At 39.2% G+C, this 23,944-nt stretch overlaps 1 protein-coding gene across 1 annotated transcript in view; it reads left to right on the top strand.

Annotated features, from left to right (window-relative positions):
• The window catches only part of ect2 (epithelial cell transforming 2), a 43,377-nt gene that overhangs the window by 12,821 nt on the left and 6,612 nt on the right, over positions 1-23,944 (top strand). Inside the window, exons 9-24 of the mRNA XM_069724985.1 lie at positions 781-911; positions 2,216-2,331; positions 5,015-5,077; positions 5,924-6,149; positions 8,074-8,198; positions 9,324-9,443; positions 9,530-9,598; positions 10,157-10,267; positions 10,973-11,069; positions 11,266-11,347; positions 12,066-12,144; positions 12,901-13,020; positions 14,134-14,272; positions 15,350-15,504; positions 17,549-17,656; positions 22,446-22,574. Of these exons, the coding sequence (XP_069581086.1) occupies positions 781-911; positions 2,216-2,331; positions 5,015-5,077; positions 5,924-6,149; positions 8,074-8,198; positions 9,324-9,443; positions 9,530-9,598; positions 10,157-10,267; positions 10,973-11,069; positions 11,266-11,347; positions 12,066-12,144; positions 12,901-13,020; positions 14,134-14,272; positions 15,350-15,504; positions 17,549-17,656; positions 22,446-22,574 (1,870 nt within the window). The remainder of the gene's footprint in view (positions 1-780; positions 912-2,215; positions 2,332-5,014; positions 5,078-5,923; positions 6,150-8,073; positions 8,199-9,323; positions 9,444-9,529; positions 9,599-10,156; positions 10,268-10,972; positions 11,070-11,265; positions 11,348-12,065; positions 12,145-12,900; positions 13,021-14,133; positions 14,273-15,349; positions 15,505-17,548; positions 17,657-22,445; positions 22,575-23,944) is intronic.

Below are 23,944 nucleotides of genomic sequence, written 5' to 3'. Positions count from 1 at the left end.
TTATCCTTCACATAGTTTTCATATCAGTCTCTGATAAGATTCCATTTGATGACTTTATTAATGTTGCTGTATATAGATGTTTGAAATTATTTGGTGAAATCACTCGCTATTGTTATGTTGACATGTTGCAATAAATGAAGAAATAGTTCATTACAATATATTGTATGAAGAACTAATATAAAATAATCTATATTCAGGAGGCTTTGAAATTACTGTATCTTTCGGACTATAAGGCGAACTTAAAATCCTTAAATTTTCTAAAAAATTGACAGTGCGCCTTATAATCCAGCGCGCCTTATGTATGGTTACTTGTTGTGCTTATTGATCGATTTTATGTGGTACAATGCGCTCAAAAATCTGTTGAAATGTGTAAGTACGACTTTGCTAAGCAACGAAGCCGCTCCGCTCAGTGGATATTCGGAGCATTACGGTACGCTGTGTCACTACCTGATCGGCCCGTAACAGGAATGTAATGTCTAAACTAAAAGTGCATTCATGGAAGGCAGCCTGCGCCCGGAGTTTGATTTACCAGACTGTGTTGTTTTGCTTAATGCGCCTTATAATCCGGTGCGGCTTATGTGTGAACATAGACACGTTAATTCACAGTGCGCCTTATAATCCGGTGCGCCTTATAGTCCGAAAAATACGGTAATAGTTTTAATACCTACAGAGCATATTCGCTGGCTATTTTTTTGTGTATGAAGATATTATGGAGAAGAATTTGAACCCCAAGTGTAGAAATGATAGTCACCTTGTTTCTTTCTCCTTTGTTTCTTTTAGAAGTTTCCATGCAGGTGAAGAGGAGTTTCGAACGGCGTTCAAAGTGCCTCCATTCCAGGACTGCATCCTCAGTTTTCTGGGTTTCTCAGAGGAAGAGAAGGCCAACATGGAGGAAAGGACTCTGAAACATGGTGGGTACCACAGCACACACAGCCACCTGCAGCACAGGTTTATGTATTTGGTTTTATTTAGGTAGCCAGACATGCAAACATCAGCAGTTTACACTAGAACACACGCACACATTTCTTTATTTACAATTTTGGAAAAGTGACCACAAATGAGCCCACTCTCCAAACTCTTTACATACTGAATCACATGCAAACTCCAAACCACCAGCAAAAAAATGTCCAATCAGATCTACTAACGACGTGCAGTGAGGATTGCGTCTTTTAAATGGGCAATTTAACACATTTCGTCCATTTTGCGTGTTTGCCTGCATGAATATGTAATATTGGTCATTTCTGCTTGAAGGTGTAAAATACTGAGAAACATGCAAATAGAACAATTTATCACCCGCAACGATATTTACTGAACCAGGAAGTAGAAACAGGAGAAGTGATTGTTGTGTATTTTAGTACGACTGAAAGGAACGTATTAATCAGGTGCGCAAATCTGGAGAGACGGCTGCTCTTATTGTGGAGGAGATGCAGGAAACCAAAGAATACGTAGAAAACGAGGTTTTACACCCGTGGAACCATTTTGGGGGAAAATGATTCAGACATATCGTTTGTCCAGCGATGATACTTCTGAGTTATTGAATGAACTGAATGATGATTGACAGCCAACAACAAGGAGGAGCCACGAAATACCAGCAATTAAAAACTCAGCATTTTGCTGCCTCTGGGTGGTTCCAGCGTATCTCTGCTTGGATCTCCCTCCAGTCCTGTTATTCAGGTGAGCTGTCACATCCTGAATGAGTCCTGCAGAATTCACAGGTAGCTTCATCAGACACTGAATGAAAAGTCAGCTGCTCATCACAGAAAGATCTGGACCTGCTGATCGGTGTCTGTTAGAGGATCTCATCACCGTCCTCCTCTTTTATTTGACCATGTTTTATTATTAAGCATTTTTCCACCTTTTTGTTTTTCCTACAGTATTGACTTTCTTGCTGATAATCTCCTATAAAGTGTTTTGTTCTTGTTATATTTATATTTCTTAACTTCAATGGGATCAGATTTCCTTTAGCGGTCGCTCTGTTTTCCATTGTTGGAATCACTTTAACATGCAAACCCTCATTTAAATACAGAGATTTGCACCTGATTTCAATGACGCAATTACTCAGAAAATCACCTGCAAAACGGGTGTAAAATATACGTGCAAACGTTTGGAAAAAACACGTAATTTAGTACCTTTATTTGAGATCTTAGTAAATCAGGTCCTATGTCTATGGATATGTATAATTTTTAAAATAATCTCCCTGTTTTCTGTGTGACAGGTGGCGGTTACCTGGAGGTTGGAGATGAAAGGTGTACACACATGGTGGTGGAGGAGAACTCAGTAAAGGAGCTGCCATTTTGTCCCTCCAACATAGTGTTCGTGGTCAAACAGGAGGTAAGTGGTTTCACATTGACACAGACATAGAAGATGTTTGGTAAAAAAAATATATATATATATTTTTATAAATTAATGAAGTATTGATTTTTTGGGTCAATAGAAAAAAAGAATGGAAAATCTGTTTGATTTTTGAGATGTGAAAGCCTTTAAACGTGTAAACACAGAACTATAAAACAGCATAAAGAATATAGAAGGAGGAGAGTTTGTTTCAGTACAGTTATAATGGTCAGGTACAGTCTTAATATGGCAGAATAACATGGTACATGTTAGCACAACAGGGTAGAATAACACGGCAGAATAACAGAATAACACGGTAGAATAACACGGCAGAATAACACGGCAGAATAGCACAGTAGAATAACACGGTAGAATAACAGAATAACACGGCAGAATAACAGAATAGCACGGTAGAATAACAGAATAACACGGTAGAATAACACGGCAGAATAACACGGCAGAATAGCACAGTAGAATAACACGGTAGAATAACAGAATAACACGGCAGAATAACAGAATAACACGGTAGAATAACAGAATAACACGGTAGAATAACACGGTAGAATAACACGAGAATAGCACAGTAGAATAACACGGTAGAATAACAGAATAACACGGCAGAATAACAGAATAACACGGTAGAATAACAGAATAACACGGTAGAATAACAGAATAGCACGGTAGAATAACAGAATAACACGGCAGAATAACAGAATAACACGGTAGAATAACAGAATAACACGGTAGAATAACAGAATAGCACGGTAGAATAACAGAATAACACGGTAGAATAACAGAATAACACGGTAGAATAACAGAATAACACGGTAGAATAACAGAATAACACGGCAGAATAACAGAATAACACGGTAGAATAACAGAATAACACGGTAGAATAACAGAATAACACGGTAGAATAACAGAATAGCACGGTAGAATAACAGAATAACACGGCAGAATAACAGAATAACACGGTAGAACAACACGGTAGAATAACAGAATAACACGGCAGAATAACAGAACAACACAGTAGAATAACAGAATAACACGGTAGAATAACAGAATAAGACGGTAGAATAAGACGGTAGAATAACACGGTAGAATAACAGAATAACACGGTAGAATAACAGGGTAGAATAACACGGTAGAATAACACGGTAGAATAACAGAATAACACGGTAGAATAACAGAATAACACGGTAGAATAACAGAATAGCACGGTAGAATAACAGAATAACACGGTAGAATAACAGAATAACACGAAATAACACGGTAGAATAACAGAATAACACGGTAGAATAACAGAATAGCACGGTAGAATAACAGAATAACACGGCAGAATAACAGAATAGCACGGTAGAATAACAGAATAACACGGTAGAATAACAGAATAACACGGTAGAATAACAGAATAACACGGTAGAATAACAGAATAACACGGCAGAATAACAGAATAACACGGTAGAATAACAGAATAACACGGTAGAATAACAGAATAACAGAATAGGTAGAATAACAGAATAACACGGTAGAATAACGGTAGAATAACAGAATAACACGGTAGAATAACAGAATAACACGGTAGAATAACAGAATAGCACGGTAGAATAACAGAATAACACGGTAGAATAACAGAATAACACGGCAGAATAACACGGCAGAATAACAGAATAGCACGGTAGAATAACAGAATAACACGGTAGAATAACAGAATAACACGGCAGAATAACAGAATAGCACGGTAGAATAACAGAATAACACGGTAGAATAACAGAATAGCACGGTAGAATAACAGAATAACACGGCAGAATAACAGAATAACACGGTAGAACAACACGGTAGAATAACAGAATAACACGGCAGAATAACAGAACAACACGGTAGAATAACATAATAACACGGTAGAATAACAGAATAAGACGTTAGAATAACACGGTAGAATAACACGGTAGAATAACACGGTAGAATAACAGAATAACACGGTAGAATAACACGGTAGAATAACACGGTAGAATAACAGAATAACACGGTAGAATAACACGGTAGAATAACAGAATAACACGGTAGAATAACAGAATAACACGGTAGAATAACAGAATAACACGGTAGAATAACACGGTAGAATAACAGAATAACACGGTAGAATAACAGAATAACACGGTAGAATAACAGAATAACACGGTAGAATAACACGGTAGAATAACAGAATAACACGGTAGAATAACAGAATAACACGGTAGAATAACAGAATAACACAGTAGAATAACACGGTAGAATAACAGAATAACACAGTAGAATAACACGGTAGAATAACAGAATAACACGGCATCCTGAGAGGTTTGGTGACAGCAGGTTAGTGACACCAGAGGGAGCAGAAGAAAATCCTGACTGTTAAACAGAATCAAGGTTTGATGAGGATTCAGGTTGAACCTCAGTAGATCACGTCTAGGCCCTCTGACTCTCCATCTGGGCTGACAGAGAGGATCAATAATAATGTTCTATTTCAGTGGATAAGTTGGGTTAACTGAGGGAGGATGGTGGTTTATCTGTAGTTAAAACTCCACATTTGGTACAGCCTTTGTTCTGAACTCTGCAGTTTGATTGGTTTCATGGGAAATGTTTGTTATTCCACATTCGTTGAGACTCGGAGCTCAGTAAAAGACTCGTCTGTCCTCTGTTGCAGTGGTTCTGGGGAAGCATTCAGATGGACGCTCGGGCCGGAGAGTCCATGTACCTGTACGAGAAGGTGAGTCTGTTATTGGACGTATTAATGTATTTGTATAAGTACAAGCCAAAATTAACGGCACTAATAAACTGACACAATATGCTTATGAAGTACAGACAAAATAAAGAGGATTGCTTTTTTGTATTTGTATAAGATTTATAGGCAAAAGATAAAACTGGATTACTCGTGTTCTTTTTTTTTTTTTTTTTCTTTCTCAGTAACTTTTTTAAAATGATCTAATTTATTTTGTTCCCGTTCCTGTCTCAGTGCTACAGTTCTGTTTTTATGCTGCTTTTTATTCTAAATCATTTGAAACCTGGTTGAACTAGGTTGTCCCAGCTGTACAGTAAAGTACCAGTGGATCTCGCCACAGTCAGTTTTATCTTATCTCCCTTAGAGAGTTTCTCAGTGGACATCTTCATCAAATTTCCACAGTCTGAATACCAAAGTTTGACATCACAGTCCTGCTGAGATTAAGGTCCACTCCAATTACAGAATCACATAAATATTATGACAAATTTAACCCAGAAAAACAGTTGTGAACAACTAATGGGTGTTGGGTGCACACACACTAACACGCTCCCACACACACTGACACGGTGACCATTTTATCAGACAAAAGTCATGACATTATTATTAATATTATTATTATGACCAGAGATGAAGAATAAAGAAAGGAAAAGGGATCAAATGATAATTCTGATCAACAGATCATCTTCCTGTTCAACAGACTGTGACATTAATTACAAAAGTTCCCGTGTCATATTTTAAAAGAAGTGCAGCTTCTTTTCTTGTTTTCTTTCTTTTTTTTACTTGACTTGAATTTATCTTGTTTACACAAGATTATTTTCGTCCCTTTGACTTCAGAATGGCAGCCCGACCATGAAGAAAGCCGTGTCCCTTCTCTCCCTCACCACCCCCAACAGTAACCGTAAGCGTCGGCGTCTCAGGGACACGCTGGCTCAACTCACCAAGGAGACGGAGATCTCCCCCTTCCCCCCGCCTCGCAAGAGGCCGTCAGCAGAGCACTCCCTGTCCATCGGCTCTCTGCTCGACATCTCCAACACCCCGGAGACATGCAAGGCCCTGGCAGGTAAGAGGGGGACGACGGGGGACTGAAATATAACACCTGCTTTATCCTCCCTGAAACCATCTCTGGTACTGTCTCTAATACCGTCTCTAATACCGTCTCTGGTACCGTCTGCGATACCGTCTCTGGTACCATCTCACAGTGAGAGAACATCCCTCTCTTCAGTGATTGTGTGATGGCTGATTGTTTGTTCCTCATTGGAGAACTGTATGCACACTGACCATGTCTCTGTTCCAGAAGACAGAGTAGGACACAGTACTGTGACCAGGAATAGGATAAGAAGAAGGAGAACCAGGGACAGGAGGATTAGGACAGACAGGGAAGAGAGAAGGAAAGTGTCCCACCTGATTACCTGTCAGCAGCCTGAGGAAGAGCAGCAGCAGGAAGGAGCTTCTGCAGGTCAGGTGGTGAATTAAAAGGAGGACCCTCATAATGTTATTAGCAGATATCAGGTAAGTTTGAGGCTAATCTAAAGCAGATATTGGAAGGACAAGCAGAAAAAAAAAAAAAAAAAATCACATTTCAGTTCTGTTCAAAAAAAAAAAATTCCTGCTGAAGGACCGGATCACACCCAGACCATCTGAGTGTAGAGGAGTACAAGTTTGAACCTCACCTGGTCTCACTCTCAGGGTTGTCTGGAGGAATTAGGCACTGAGGCATAACATATTGATATTCTAAATTGATCAATGTATTAGTTTCATACAACTCCATCCTTCTAAGATTTCACACAGGGTTTTTCTTCTTCTTTTTTTTTTAATGCAATCAAAACGTTTGATGCAACTTTTCTCAAAACCGAGAAGCAATTTGTGGATAAATTTAATCTCTATATTTCTGATTTGAGTTTTTTGGTAAAAATGCCATATATGGGCAAAAAAATGCAAAGTGAAGATGAAGAAAAATGTTGTTTCTTTTTAAGGTTACTGTCTAATAAAGAGTCATATGTTTTAACTTCTTATGATTTAAAAAGCATACTCTACAAAAAAATGAGAAAAATCTTTTCTAATCTTTTTTATAAAAGTGATGTATTTTTACAAAACCATGTAGAAAACAAAGGCTGCATTTTATGTAAGAATAAATGCTTTAACTGTTAAACTATTTCAACTCAACACATCATGTATGACAACAAAGTGCAATCTCCTCCAGCTGGAAGGTTGTATGAAAACCATGTAGTTTAACATGTACTGTATGATTAGTCCACATTTCCCATAAACCCCTTCAGTCATTCTCGTGCTGTTTGGTCTGGTCAACCTGCACATGGTTTCTTTTGACAAGGAGAAGTTAGGAACCATACATGTAGAGATATTTTTGTTGATAAAGCAGCGTCAGCAGAGGTCCTGTTGAGGAACAATTTAACTGCAAAAAGATTGGTAGAGCTTTCATTTTTATTTCTTATATTATTTATTGTTTTGTGGAGGGACTGATAACTGTACTTACTCTCAAACTCTTCCATAATTTTGGTGATTTATCATACAGAATATGAGCATCACTTCCCTTCAGATCTAGTTGTTTATGATATAAGAACAGATGAAGTGCTCATGGTGACTTCTGATAATGTAAAATGTGACATGTCTGCAGTGTCTGTCATCATGTAGCTGTGGTGCTGCACTGTTGTTAAAAACAGAGAAAACAGATTCTTCATCCTACAAACCATGTTGAGTGTGTACACACTTTTTCTTAAAGGTTTAATAAAAAGAAAGAAAGAAAGGAAGTAAAGTGAAAAATTGTGTTTCCATCTGCTGAGGTAAAGCAAGTAAAAGGTGTCAGAGCAGTTTTATTCCAATAAATATAGATTTTACTTACAGTACAATTTGTTTAATTCTTAAATGTATTATAATTGCTGAGCAACGTTGGATGGACACTTGGCGGTGTTTGCCAGTGATCTATTAAGAACTTTCCTTCCTCCTCCCTGCTTCTCTTGTTCCTCCAGAGAGTTCGAAGCCGCCCAAGAGTTCGACTCCAGTTGTTTGCAAGCAGTCAGCCAGGTGGCAGGTCTCCAAGGAGCTCTACCAGACGGAGAGCAACTATGTGGACATTTTGAGTACCATCCTACAGGTAGGCGTGTGTGCGTGCGTGCGTCCGTCATGTTGATGAAGCTTCCTTTCAGGCTGCTTCTGTGGCTCCATGACATTTATCCAAGGAGCACACAGTTGTAAATGATTCTATGAATATAAAAGACGTTCAGTGTTTCCTGCTTGCTGGGAATGAGTCGGATTGATGTTCATGACTGCTTTTTATTGTCAATCTGAGGTTGTTTTTCATTTCATATTAACAAGGGAAAATATCCTTAAACTGTTTTTCTGAGTGCAGCAGTTCCACTTTTCATCTTACAGCAAATTACTCTGGTATCTGATTGTATAAGTCCATGTTCAGATGGGCAGTAGACAATAGGCTGCTGATTGGATTTCATTTTTAACGGGATCCAACAGTCAAAGTTTAAATGCAAGAAGTTTGGTTTAAATTAAAATATGTTATCTTCTCCCCCAAATGAGTCAACTGGAACAAAAACTTTTAAGAGACCATTCATTTTCAGGTTTTATTTTATATTACCACTATAATAAATGTTATTCTTTATAGTTCTTGAAGAAGACCCTGGTGAATTCAGTGTGGGAGTGGTCCTAGCATGATATAGGGTACTAGTGTCAATGTGTGTAGCGTGTCCACTTGGGTATTACTCATATTAGCATACAGCCCAGGTACTACAGCAGGTGTTCCCGCTGTAGTACCTCTTAACTATAAAATAACTTAAAATCCTTCTCTTTCTTCACACTTTGTTACAGATTTAATTTAAGCACATAGATGTGACTTTTAGCAACAACTTCCAGTCTGTCTCTTTCTTCTTTATTTATTTGCTAATGACTCCTGGTGGTCCACTTAGCGTTGAGTAGCCATGCAGATGTTGCTATGTTTGCCAGTCGTTGGCTGCATGTGCTCTTCGACTCCCTGATATCTCTCCATTGTTAGAAATCAATGTTATTGAGGCTGATTGACTGCAGTAATGTTGTGTGTGTTGGTTTGAGCTGCTTTGTGCGTTTGTTTCCCATTTTCAGAGACAGGGCTGCTTTTGTTTTTTTTCATGCACATACAGCTAGTGGACAGTGGGGAGATGTGCACTGAGTTTAGCCGAATAAACCTTTTAACACCTTTTTGTGTGTAATATTCTTCATATTTTTTTTTAAGCTTTTCAAGGTCCCCTTGGAAAAGGAGGGTCAGGTTGGAGGACCCATCCTGGCCCAGGAGGAGATGAAGACAATATTTGGCAGCATCCCAGAAATACATGACGTTCACACCAGAATAAAGGTAGTATGTCCTCAACTGTGTCATAATCATTGTGACATAGTGAATGTGATGGTGTCATTGTTGTTCACCTGTTGGTTTCTCATCAGAGTGACTTGGAGGAGCTCCTCACAGACTGGTCCGAGAGCAGGAGTGTTGGAAACATCATTCTCAAATATGTGAGTTTAATGTTTACATACTCTACAGTGTGCATCCTGTACACATGGCTACCTGTCACTTACCTGGAGTCCAACACAGGTGTTCACTGTGTACTTTAGATTTGGTGCTACTTTGTTGAACATCTGTGTTCAAACTTGGAGTAAAATCATTATGAAACAAGAACATATGAATTAGTGTCAGATGAAGTCAGTGTTGACAATCTCTTTATTTATGGTGGTGGTAACGATGTGCATGCCGAGCTAGAAGTTACCATGTTCCCTAAACACCTCACATACACCTCACCTCACATAGACGCTAGCTAGCTCAGTTACTGCAGTGTATGTAATACGTGTGGGGCCCCTTATGGTTTGAAAAGAGTAAAATAACATGTATAATATATTATAATAATATATAAGACTAGACTAAGCAGCTGTTGGGACCTCTTACCTACCCTGAAACAAACACTATGTTTAGGTCAGAGCGAGTCTATGGCTGGTCCTGTTTACTCCCTGTATGTGTTATATGTGTGGATCATCTTCCTCATTCCTTTGATTTGACTTCCTCTTCTCTGTCTGCAGTCTAGAGAGCTGGTCAAGGCCTACCCCCCTTTCGTCAATTTTTTTGAAATGAGCAAAGAGACGATTGTTCGCTGTGAGAAACAGAAACCTCGCTTCCATGCTTTTCTCAAGGTATTTCATCTACTTTGTGTTTATGTTCAGAAGTATTATGGTGTATTCAGCCCAAAGGTGAAGCGATTGCATGCAAAGACACGAATCTCCACAAATTTGCATTTCCATTATATTATATATCCAGGACGTGTCCATTGTATATTATATTATATTATATTATATTATATTATATTATATTATATTATATTATATTATATTATATTATATTATATATCCATGACGTGTCCATTGTATATTATGTTATATTATATATCCATGACGTGTCCAATATATATTATATTATATATCCAGGACGTGTCCATTGTATATTATGTTATATTATATATCCATGACGTGTCCAATATATATTATATTATATATCCAGGACGTGTCCATTGTATATTATGTTATATTATATATCCATGACGTGTCCAATATATATTATATTATATATCCAGGACGTGTCCATTGTATATTATGTTATATTATATATCCATGACCTGTCCAATATATATTATATTATATATCCAGGACGTGTCCATTATATATTATATTATATACCCAGGACGTGTCCATTCACTGTAGACTGTTTAAAGTAGAGTTAACAATGACTCGTAGAACAGATTGAATTGACCTTCATTCAGATGGTGGTTAGTATTCAGTACAAAGATTAATCTCTTGAGTCAGTGTGTCACATGATGTCTCACCAACACATTTACTGTACAGATCAACCAGTCCAAGCCGGAGTGCGGCAGGCAGACGTTGGTGGAGCTGCTCATCAGACCAGTACAGAGGCTGCCCAGTGTGGCCCTGCTTCTTAATGGTGACACACACACACACACACACACACACACACACACACACACACACACACACACACACACACACACACACACACACACACACACACACACACACACACACACACACACACACACACACACACACGCACGCGCGCACACCTCTACGTCTTTCCTGCCTCTCCACTTCTTAACTTTCCTTTTTTTTCACCATGACAGACATAAAGAAACACACGTCAGAGGACAACCCAGATAAGATAACGCTGGAGAAAGCAATCGAGTCATTGAAAGAAGTCATGACGTGAGTGTGCTCCACCTTCACCTTTCTATTGGGAATATCTCGCTGTTTGATCCTTTGTGTGACTAATTAACAGCTTGTCTGAGCTCTATTCATCATTCTTAACGAGTCTTGACAATTATACATTCAACTTGTAATAATTGACCATTGTTGAGTAAAAATATTTAGCAAATAAAGATTTGCAATGGATTGAAGCCAGAATTTGTTGAACTTTAGAACGCATCTTGTAAGTGTAGTCAAATCCATACCTTTAATAACAGTGGAGAAGATACAGTGGTGTGAAAAAGTGTTTGCCCCCTTCCTGATTTCCAATTTTTTTGGGAAAAAAAAAGAATTTAGAAATCAGGAAGGGGGCAAACACTTTTTCACACCACTGTATAGCAGTAATCCCGTTTGGTGACATCATCAGTAATGGATGTACCATCCGGTTAGATACAATGTTGGAAGATAATGTAAAATGTTCATTAGAACTTTATCCAAACAGATGTGTTTAAATTGCTTTTGTCCAAAAAAACAAATGTTTGTGATGAACGGTTCCATCAGATGAAACGAGGACACGGTTTGGTCAAACAGATCTGATTGATTGATTGACAGATGGGGAAAAATATAGAGCTGATGGATTATTCCGATCATTGTTGGTTATTCTCGGTTGGCTGACTAATTGATTGATTGACTAATGGTTCCACGATTTCATGGTCTTCTTCCATTCTCGACCTTCCAGTCACATCAACGAGGACAAGAGGAAGACTGAAGGCCAGAAGCAAATCTTCGATGTTGTCTATGACGTGGATGGTTGTCCTGTGAGTTGGAGCCTCTCTATGCCTGCATGTCTGTAGTTTGATCATACATTAGTTATGATCTTTATATCCATGTTCTTCCACAGGACAAAACCAGTTCTGACATGTTCAGGCTCCTCTGGTTGTTTCTGTAAATAATCTAATGTTCCACAGATCATTAGTTTCACATGTGTACAATGTTTATTTTACCAACCCATGTCTGACAGTGATACAGATGTTTCCTACAGATGTTAGATAGGCATTGATAAACTGTCCCACAGTCTGTTTCACTGATGTGAGAACTTAAACTCTTCTTGTCTCTTATTTATTAGAAAGTACGTCAATGTTACATTAAAACACCTGCTAGCTGTCAGACAATATTTCTATTGTACAGTAAATAATCGGTTCTGTGTTTGATCCTATTGTATTCATTATTTAGTAGTTAGTTAGTAGACGGTGAATAGAAATGATTTGGTGTTTAGGAAAGACAACGATAGCTCAAGACATAGAAAAGACAGCTAGGTGAATGTGAAAGGTTGTCTGTCAGCCTGTCTGTCCAGGGTCCACACCGTCTAAAGGACCAGATGGTTTATCTCATGAACTGTCTCCTCTTCTCTCTTCTAACCTGCCCTCTGTTCGTCTCCCCGTCTGTCTCTCTGCAGACCAACCTGCTGTCCTCTCACCGTCTTTGTCTCTTCGTCTCTGCAGACCGACCTGCTGTCCTCTCTTCGTCTCTGCAGACTAACCTGCTGTCCTATCACCGTCTTTGTCTCTCTGCAGGCCAACCTGCTGTCCTCTCACCGCAGCCTGGTCCACCGGGTAGAAACGATCTCTCTGGGAGACCAGCCGTGTGACCGTGGAGAACACGTCACCCTCTTCCTCTTCAACGACTGCCTCGAGGTGAACCTGCATGAACACTAATAACCACGTACACGTCCTCTACGTGTCCCCACAGTCTAGTCTGACGGTTTATTTCAGCCTCACCTCAGATCATCTTCAGCCTTTCCTTAAAACTCCACTTGAAAAACCTGTTTGTTTTCTAGGTTTCTTCCTAAATGTTGGTACAAATCTGAGAAAATGTGCAGCAACACCAACTAATTAAAGCAGAACTGGCACGTTTATTAAATTTGCCAACGTATAATCTGCTTTTAGCTTAAGGGACTTTGAGCTGCAACATACCAACAGAAAGGGAACAGAGAGCTGGAGGTTTTTAAATCATTTGAGCTGATAGAAGCAGCTTCAATCCTGAAGACAAACTGGAACAAAGTAAAAACCATAGCTCTAAGAGAACGGAGAGAAACTTTCTGCTTGGTTAGCATGTTAGCAGTTCACTCCTTATTCTCATGAAGTGGTCTCACTATTGTAAAATTATTAAATTGTGTATTTACATACAAGAAGAAATACATAAATTAAAAGATTTAATCAGAGTTATACAGGGTGAGAATCTGTTATCGTCTGATGATGCTGAAGGAGCTGCTTAAAGCCCCCCCCCCCCCAGTCTGTAGGGTAGGAAAGGTGTAGTTCAACATAGACAACAGCTTTGTAATTGTCTCACCGTCCTCCTGTGGAGTCCAGAGGACATGATTATTACTGTATTAAGTAATAAGCTTTTTTATTAAGTGGTTTCCCAAACTTAAATTTGGTCTAATTTCTGTAGTTTTACCACAAACAATCCTATTTCATTTAATTTGTTCAGATAAGCCACCGTAAAATAATACAAAATTTTGACCTCTGATTCTCTGAAGTACTGTATGGACTGATGATGCAATATTGTATTTAATCCTCTGCCATCTCCCTCCCTCCTTTCTTCTTCTCTGCTCCTAATTAATGTGACATTAATGAGTTTCATTCTTTACCTCAATGAAAGCCTTATTGATTTATTGCCAAGTAACCAATAGCAGCTTCACCGACAAACAGCCAAGTGCACCAAACCTCAAGGGATGTAACTTGGAAGTTAACTTTGGTCACTGAGCGCCGATGTTGCCGTCTCACTTTGTGTGTGTGTGTCTCCAGATTGCAAGAAAGCGACACAAGGTGATCAATACGTTTAAGAGTCCGCTGGGACAGACAAGGCCGCCGCCTCCGCTCAAACATATCGCACTGATGCCGCTGTCTCAGATCCGAAGAGTGCTGGACCTGCAGGACACGGAGGGTAACCATGACAACATGCACACACTGGACAGTTACAGCTAACCGCCTCAGCTGCAGCTCATTTTAGGGTATTTTATTATCCCCTCTACTGCTGCACTTCAGTGGAAGAGGCCACACAATGGTTGAACACCCTGTAATACAGCTCCATGACGAACCTTAGGTAATGGCCGAAGTTGTTTTCCAATGTGTTCAGGAGGATGCAGCAGGAAGCGCTGAAAAAATTCATTCCTCCGTTGTTTCTTTGGGAAAAAAAACCTGAAAATGATTGTAATATTTACACAGTTCCCACAGGTACGGGAATATCAGAGAATTTTAGAAGCTCCTTCCCAGGCAGGGAATTTGTTGGTCCAAGTCCAGGAATATCAGGGAATTTAGTTTGCATGTTTAAATGTTAGTTTCCATTTATCAAAATGTAATATTTTCCATGTAACATTAGTTAGCTAGTTATTATCAGCGTGTGTGTTTGGTAGCATTAGTGCTCACTGACATAAAATCAAATGTAGTTTATTAAGCTGTGAGCTTAATTACCATTATTGTTAGATAAATTATTTCTCTCTGAAACCAGTATTTAGACATGGATTTAATTTATTTTAATATCAAACAGATGAACAGCCTGTTTTTAACAGACGTTTCTGTTTCTTTGTTCAGCACAATAGCAGCATGTTTTTCTGTTCATTATATCTCATGGAGATTCAGCTCTTTAGCCACTGACAGTCAGAGAGTTTAACATTTGAATTAAAGTGGGACCCCTGTATTTAAACTGAATTAAATATTAGTAATTGGACTACAGCGCAGACTCACAATTTTTTTTGGAGGACAGGGTAACAATAGAAGTCTTATCCCAAACCCAACATGGCTGACTAAACGGGTTTAGAAGAACATACGTACTGATGGACTCAGAGAGGCCATCGCTTCTTTCTGCTGTTTCTTCCGTCTTTCCTTGATCATCCTTTTCTATCTTATTCTCCTCATTTAAATCTCTTCACTGTCTGATTTCCTCCTTTATTTTTGTCTCTTTGTGATATCTACCTTCTCCATCAGTCTGTTCTCCTCACTGTGTTTCACTTCCTCCTTTCAGAGTGTGTGAATGCATTTGCCTTGGTGGTTCGCCCTCCGACTGAACAGGAGAACTTGTTGTTCAGCTTCCAACTGGCTGGAGAGGAAACGGTTAAAAGCGCCTGGCTGCGAACACTTTGCCGCCATGTTGCCAACACCATCTGCAGGGCTGATGCGGTAAAAAGACACACTCACACACGACAAGAAATGGCTAGTTTGAAGGAAGCTCTGAAAGCTTTGTTGTCCTCAACAGCTTTTATTACTAGAAGATAAAACTTGTTTCATCTCCAATCAGTAGTTGGTCCAATGTTGCTCCCATGACCTTCATTAGGATCTCTACTACTGGCAGCTTTGGAGGCCTCAGGAGCCCAGACAGAAGTTCATTTAGAGCTGCCATATAAATAGAGGTGGAGTTGTCTGTCGGTATGAGGAGTAAAAAGGAGGCCATCAAACGAAGACAATAGTAATGAGCCTCACAAATGTATCTCGGAGATATAAAAGGTAGTTGTTTTGCTCTATTCTAACACAGTGTTTCCCATAGGTTGAGGATTTACTTGTGCTGGTGGCCGACAATTGACCCGGGCAGCTGTTAATTTACCAGGGAAACATTATCTAACAGCCTTGTTCACTGAGGAGAGCGCGTCTTGTGGATGTCTAGAAATCCATTTTTTACACGAACAACAAAATGGCTTGTAAATTGCAGACATTTCGGACCATGTCAGATGTGTCTGTCCAGCCTTTCTCATTGCACCACACCTGATTGAAGCGCTGACTTCCCTCATGGCATAAACAGCTTATGTCTTCAGCTACTATGTACTGTGCCTTTGTACACATGCCTTACCATAAATCCAGGGTTTTAATCATTTCTCTGAACACGTCTTCCTTGACTTCCTTGGTCCATGCAGAGGGGGATTGTTATTGCATTTGTAATGTTAGTCCACTTCTTGTTTTCTATGTCATATGTAGATGCTTCTTCATACAATGTGTGATTTTTTTGGTTTGACTGATGCGGTCACTTGGCCCCCTCAAATTGATCACCGTGATCCAACATACTCAGTATTCAGTTGGTATGACATGTTTCCTGCTGTGGTGATGGAGTAAAGTCATGGTGTTACACCACCAGCAACAACAGCAGCTCCACCAACTTTACAATATATCTATATTTTGGTCTGTGACAGATTTTTAAAAACAGAAGACTGAGCAGATCTCTTGGACACGTTGTTGTGCATCTTCATTCTCCATCTCTCTTCTTAAATGTTCTGTAGCATCGGAACCTCTCACAGCTATTAACATATTTATTTACCCAGCATGCCGTCTGTCAGTGTCAGTTTGTTAATTCACAGTTATTAGTGTGACAAAGTTGTTGTGTTTTGCTCTGTTTCAGAGAGTTAGTTGTGTGTTATTAATTATTGTGTGATAAAGGGGTGTATGTACATGAGGGGTGTGTGCGGAATCATATCATATGACGGCTAGCACCAGGCCTGTGTTCAGCACAGTTCATTTAATACTCATGTCAACCCACTGACATTAAAACTGACACTTTCCATTATTCTGTTTCATATTGAATCTGCTGAATCACGTTGGCAGAAGAACAAACTGTTTAACTAATGACCTCCAGTGTAGAGTGGACATACACAGCACAATGTACTCCTTTGCACTGTCAGTGTAGTGAGGCTGCGCCAGTGGAATGGACTACATACATGTTGTGAATAAGAGTCACTGGATGTAAATGTGCCCCTAACATATACAAGCAGTTCATGCAAGTTTGGTTATTACTTTGAGACACTGTAAAATAGAATATTAGCAACCTTGTCATTTAGTTGTTTAAGGAAATGATGTCAAACTGAATTGTCATGGGCTGATTAAGGTTAATGATTATTGATCTCGGTGGAAGATGTGGAGTTGACACTCCTGTATTTATCAGAGTCAGCAGCAGAGGGCGATGTTGCCTTCTGGTGTGTCTGCCTCCTCACAGCTGCATTCCTAATGGCTTCACTGGGTTAGCGCTGCAGTGTGAATACCAACGAGACACAGCGCTGCTTGTTAAAACGCCCCATCGCATGCCGAGGAGAAATAAAGAGTGTCTGTGAATCCTGCTGCACATCCATCTCACAAACATAAAGAATCATGTATGGATGTGTGCTCATTGCAGAGCGGCACGCTTCAAGTTCACACTGATTATACTGGGTTTGAAGCTGTAATATGTTTCACCTATTAACAGGAGGACCTGATTCAGTGTACAGAACCAGACTCACTGCAGGTCAGCACTAAGGACATGGACAGCACCCTAAGCAAGGCCTCCAGAGCCATCAAGAAGACCTCCAAGAAGGTAAATGCAGAAGAAGATGTCCTGTTTTATTTATATGACCAGTTCAGGCTGACTGTATTTTAGAAGTTGTAGTCCAGGTGTTGTGCACCCTCACATTTCTGTGAATTATACCCGAAACATTAATGAATTTATACACAAAGAAATAGTATTCCTTTTGATTTAGATGTACAGTCATTAACCAGTGGGATGGGTATCTTTGGGACAAGTTGAGCAAAATAAATGGCCTGTGTTAATAATACTGTCTGTCTGACTGTTACTAGTGAAATTACACAAAAACAGTTTTTTTCTTATGCATTTATTAGATTTAACAGAAAAATATTCTAACATCTACAATAGTGCTTAAAGTTTGGAAACCCTTTCAAATATTTGATGTTTCTGAATAAACATGATCAGACATAATGGCAGACAAAGAGAACTAAAGAATACGATAAACTAATACTTATTTATTGGGGGACATGATCAAGTATTACTGCTGTGAGTATGTGAACCTGAACTGTTTTATTTAAAGAACACTGACTCCTACAACAGGCGTCTATGGAAGTCTATCATTGTACCAACAGCCGATTTCTGAGGTCCTCATGGAAACGGTTGTTGATGGTCATTAACTGGAAGGATATTTAAGAGACCCTCATCAGTAGAGGTGGACCAATAGCCATCTTTGAAGAGCAAGGCATGTAACAGTTCAAAAAGTCACAAAGGAACAACGGGTAACTTCTAAACTACTAAAGATTCTCTCACATTTTTTATGTGCGGCGTTAACGAGAAGCGTGATGTTAACAAGAAGCGTAAAGGTAACGAGAAACATGACGTTAACGAGAAGCGTAAAGGTAACGAGAAACATGTCGTTAACGAGAAACGTAAAGGTAACGAGAAACATGACGTTAACGAGAAACGTAAAGGTAACGAGAAACATGACGTTAACGAGAAGCGTAAAGGTAACGAGAAACATGTCGTTAACGAGAAACATGACGTTAACGAGAAGCGTAAAGTAACGAGAAACATGTCGTTAACGAGAAGCGTAAAGGTAACGAGAAACATGACGTTAACGAGAAACATGACGTTAACGAGAAGCGTAAAGGTAACGAGAAACATGACGTTAATGAGAAGCGTAAAGGTAACGAGAAACATGACGTTAACGAAAAACATGACGGTAACGAGAAACATGACGTTAACGAGAAACATGACGTTAACGAGAAGCGTAAAGGTAACGAGAAACATGACGTTAACGAGAAACATGACGTTAACGAGAAACATGACGTTAACGAGAAACATAAAGGTAACGAGAAACATGACGTTAATGAGAAGTGTAAAGGTAACGAGAAACATGACGTTAATGAGAAGTGTAAAGGTAACGAGAAACATGACGTTAACGAGAAACATGACGTTAATGAGAAGTGTAAAGGTAACGAGAAACATGACGTTAATGAGAAGTGTAAAGGTAACGAGAAACATGACGTTAACGAGAAACATGACGTTAACGAGAAGCGTAAAGGTAACGAGAAACATGACGTTAATGAGAAACATGACGTTAACGAGAAGCGTAAAGGTAACGTGAAACATGACGTTAACGAGAAACATGACGTTAACGAGAAGCGTAAAGGTAACGAGAAACATGACGTTAACGAGAAACATGACGTTAACGAGAAACATGACGTTAATGAGAAGTGTAAAGGTAACGAGAAACATGACGTTAACGAGAAGCGTAAAGGTAACGAGAAACATGACGTTAATGAGAAGGTAACGAGAAACATGACGTTAACGAGAAACATGACGTTAACGAGAAACATGACGTTAACGTGAAGCGTAAAGGTAACGAGAAACATGACGTTAACGAGAAACGTAAAGGTAACGAGAAACATGACGTTAACGAGAAACATGACGTTAATGAGAAGTGTAAAGGTAACGAGAAACATGACGTTAATGAGAAGTGTAAAGGTAACGAGAAACATGACGTTAACGAGAAGTGTAAAGGTAACGAGAAACATGACGTTAATGAGAAGTGTAAAGGTAACGAGAAACATGACGTTAACGAGAAACATGACGTTAACGAGAAACGTAAAGGTAACGAGAAACATGACGTTAACGAGAAGCGTAAAGGTAACGAGAAACATGACGTTAACGAGAAGCGTAAAGGTAACGAGAAACATGACGTTAATGAGAAGTGTAAAGGTAACGAGAAACATGACGTTAACGAGAAACATGAAGTTAACGAGAAACATGAAAGGTAACGAAAATGAGAAGAGAAGTGTAAAGGTAACGAGAAACATGACGTTAATGAGAAGTGTAAAGGTAACGAGAAACATGACGTTAACGAGAAACATGACGTTAACGAGAAGTGTAAAGGTAACAAGAAACATGACGTTAATGAGAAGTGTAAAGGTAACGAGAAACATGACGTTAACGAAAACATGACGGTAACGAGAAACATGACGTTAACGAGAAGCGTAAAGGTAACGAGAAACATGAGAAACATGACGTTAACGAGAAACAAAGGTAACGTTAAACATGACGTTAACGAGAAACATAAAATGTAAAGAGAAACATGACGTTAACGAGAAACATGACGTTAACGAGAAGTGTAAAGGTAACGAGAAACATGACGTTAACGAGAAGCGTAAAGGTAACGAGAAACATGACGTTAACGAGAAGCGTAAAGGTAACGAGAAACATGACGTTAACGAGAAGCGTAAAGGTAACGAGAAACATGACGTTAACGAGAAACATGACGTTAACGAGAAGTGTAAAGGTAACGAGAAACATGACGTTAACGAGAAGCGTAAAGGTAACGAAAAACATGACGGTAACGAGAAACATGACGTTAACGAGAAGCGTAAAGGTAACGAGAAACATGACGTTAACGAGAAATGTAAAGGTAACGAGAAACATGACGTTAACGAGAAAACGAGAAGCGCGACGTTAACATGACGTTAACGAGAAGTGTAACGAGAAACATGTAACGAGAAACATGACGTTAACGAGAAGCGTTAACGAGAAGCGTAACGAGGACGTAACGAGAAACATGACGTTAACGAGAAGCGTAAAGGTAACGAGAAATGACGTTAACGAGAAACATGACGTTAACGAGAAACATGACGTTACGAGAAACATGAGAACGAGAAGCGTAAAGGTAACGAGAAACGAGAAACATGACGTTAATGAGAAGCGTAAAGGTAACGAGAAACATGACGTTAACGAGAAGCGTAAAGGTAACGAGAAACATGACGTTAACGAGAAACATGACGTTAACGAGAAGCGTAAAGGTAACGAGAAACATGACGTTAACGAGAAACATGACGTTAACGAGAAGCGTAAAGGTAACGAGAAACATGACGTTAACGAGAAGCGTAAATGTAACGAGAAACATGACGTTAACGAGAAGCGTAAAGGTAACGAGAAACATGACGTTAACGAGAAGCGTAAAGTTAACGAGAAGCGTAAATGTAACGAGAAGCGCGACGTTAACGAGAAGCGTAAAGGTAACGTGAAACATGACGTTAACGAGAAACATGACATTAACGAGAAGCGTAAAGGTAACAAGAAACATGACGTTAACGAGAAGCGTAAAGGTAACGAGAAACATGACGTTAACGAGAAACATGACGTTAACGAGAAGCGTAAAGGTAACGAGAAACATGACGTTGACGAGAAGCGTAAAGGTAACGAGAAACATGACGTTAACGAGAAACATGACGTTAACGAGAAGCGTAAAGGTAACGAGAAACATGACGTTAACGAGAAGCGTAAATGTAACGAGAAGCGCGACGTTAACGAGAAGCGCGACGTTAACGAGAAGCGTAAATGTAACGAGAAGCGTAAAGTTAACGAGAAGCGCGACGTTAACGAGAAGCGTAAATGTAACGAGAAGCGCGACGTTAACGAGAAGCGTAAAGTTAACGAGAAGCACGACGTTAACGAGAAGCGTAAAGTTAACGAGAAGCGTGAAGTTAACGAGAAACGCGGCGTTAATGAGAAGCGTAAAGTTAACGAGAAGCACGACGTTAACGAGAAGCGTAAAGTTAACGAGAAGCGTGAAGTTAACGAGAAACGCGGCGTTAATGAGAAACGTAAAGGTAACGAGAGATAAAAACCTCATCTCATCTGCAGAGCATGGAGGTGGTAGTATCATGGTTCTGGCCTGCTTTGCTGCATATGGGACAGCTTGTTCAGTGATGGAACAATAAATTGTGAATGTCAGAGAATGTTGGTCACAGCAAGACGACCACATTTAAATCACACGTCATCTAAACAAAAAGGGCTCAAAGAGTCAAACGCTCTGGTCTCAGATGGCCTCGTCCCGGCTCTGACTTCATCCAACACAAATGTTGTGGAAGACCTGCAGTGAACAGCTGTTCTTCATTCTTCATTCTGTGCAGGAACATCCACAGTAACTGGAAACGTGCAGATCCACATATTGCTGCACATGATTCATACCAGATATTGAAAGCAGAGGTTTACTTATATCCCACATTCACAGATATGCTATGTTGGATCATTTCCTTTATAAACACAGGACCAAGCATCCTAGTTTTATTACATGTCATATTTATGATATATATGATTAAAACATTGTGAAATGTTCACAGACAAGCAGAACTCTACTGAAAGGTCTCGTCATAAAGAAGCTGCTGGAAATCCGTCATGTACGATGTAAAACACACCATTTGCTATGTCAATCAATAACTACTATTTCCTGGGTGTGTGTGTGTGTGGGTATTTTGTGTGTTGTGCATGTTGTCCGTCTTGTGTGTGTGTGTGTGTGTGTGTGTGTGTGTGTGTGTGCGCGTGCCAGGTGACGAGGGCGTTTTCTTTCACCAAGACTCCGAAGCGTGTGATCCAGAGGGCCTTCATGGCCTCCGGGACTCCAGAGGAGAAGAAGCTGAGCTCTGAGCAGCGCATCGGCAGCAGCTCCACGTTGGCTGTGAGTCTTTCTGTTGTCGTGTCTGTCTGTCTGTTGGTCAGTTACTGAGAGGATAAACCAGCCGAGATTAACTTTAAGTATCATTCATTCCTTTTATTTAATATTTCTCAGAAACCAACAAATATAGTAGTTGGTATGTTCTTTGAGCATGAATTATTGTCACAATAATGAACCCTCTCTCTGGGTTTGTGTATATGTGTGTACAAGCAGAGCTACGATCCTGTCTGTCCCTCTGACCGTCCATCTGTCCACCTGTTCCTATTCTGTCCATCTCTGTCTTCCTCATTTCATCTCTAGCCACAATCCAGTGTTCAGTCTGTCTGTTTCTTTTATTCTGACTTGATTAAAAAGCAGGAAAAGAGCCTCTTTACTTAATAACTTTCCTCCACTTTTTGTGTCCTAGCCAGTGTTTCAATGGTTCATTTTATAACAATGTTTTGTCATTAAACATTGATGAAAAACCAAACTCACATTATTCACACTATTTTCACTCATTTGATAAAGAATTACAGATTTAGTAAAATGAAAAAGCAAACGTGAGATATCTTCATATTATACAACCTTAACGTCCTTGGTTTTATTCTATTATTCTATGATATTTATAAAACATGCATACACATACAAATATGATTGTAAAAGAGGACACGCATTAGACTGATGTCCATTCCAAATTTAATGTAGTGTTGGCTCACTGCTAAGAACAGTTCATACTGTGCATCCACATAGACACAACTGTGTGTACAAGTAGCTGTTGAATATAGTTGCACACACACACCGGTCCATTTTGAGATGCATGTAATCATTTGATCACCGGAGAACAATCAAATGTTTTTGTCCAGAAACATCCACGTCACGTCGTGGCCTTTAATTTAACTAGAATGTGATTAAGTCACTAAATGTGCCTAATTGGCAGTGATTTATTTACTGTTAATCATTATCAGGTGTCAGAATCCATGAATAGTTTAGTTCACATGCTGATATTAAACAAAGTCTCTAAAGTTCAAATAAACTAAACCTAAATAAATGACATTTCACAGGGTAAATAAGAAAGAATAAGCAAACTAAAGTCACTGATTTGAAGACGTTTAAAATGTATAAGTGGTCATTGTTGTGTAGACAGTAAACTGGTGAAATAAGATAAAACATGCATCCACGTTAATTTGAGCTCAAGCTAAGATGAAATCATTTATAATGAACTAAAGTGTCCTTTAATGTGTACGTTAAAGGTTTGGAACCATTTCTTCTTGACAGTAGAAGCAGTTTGAAGTATTTTTTTTTATTGTAGAGGATCCTTTTGTTCCTTTAATACAGACAAGTCATTTCAACAGAAAGAGCTGTACAAAGAGGGATGGACTCTTTATTTCTGTCTC

The sequence above is a fragment of the Brachyistius frenatus genome, unplaced genomic scaffold, assembly GCF_029030835.1.
Source record: "Brachyistius frenatus isolate BFR_SWC_R1_liver_20210118 unplaced genomic scaffold, ASM2903083v1 Contig_404, whole genome shotgun sequence".
NCBI lineage: Eukaryota > Metazoa > Chordata > Actinopteri > Embiotocidae > Brachyistius > Brachyistius frenatus.
This window is presented reverse-complemented; position numbering and strand designations above follow the sequence as displayed.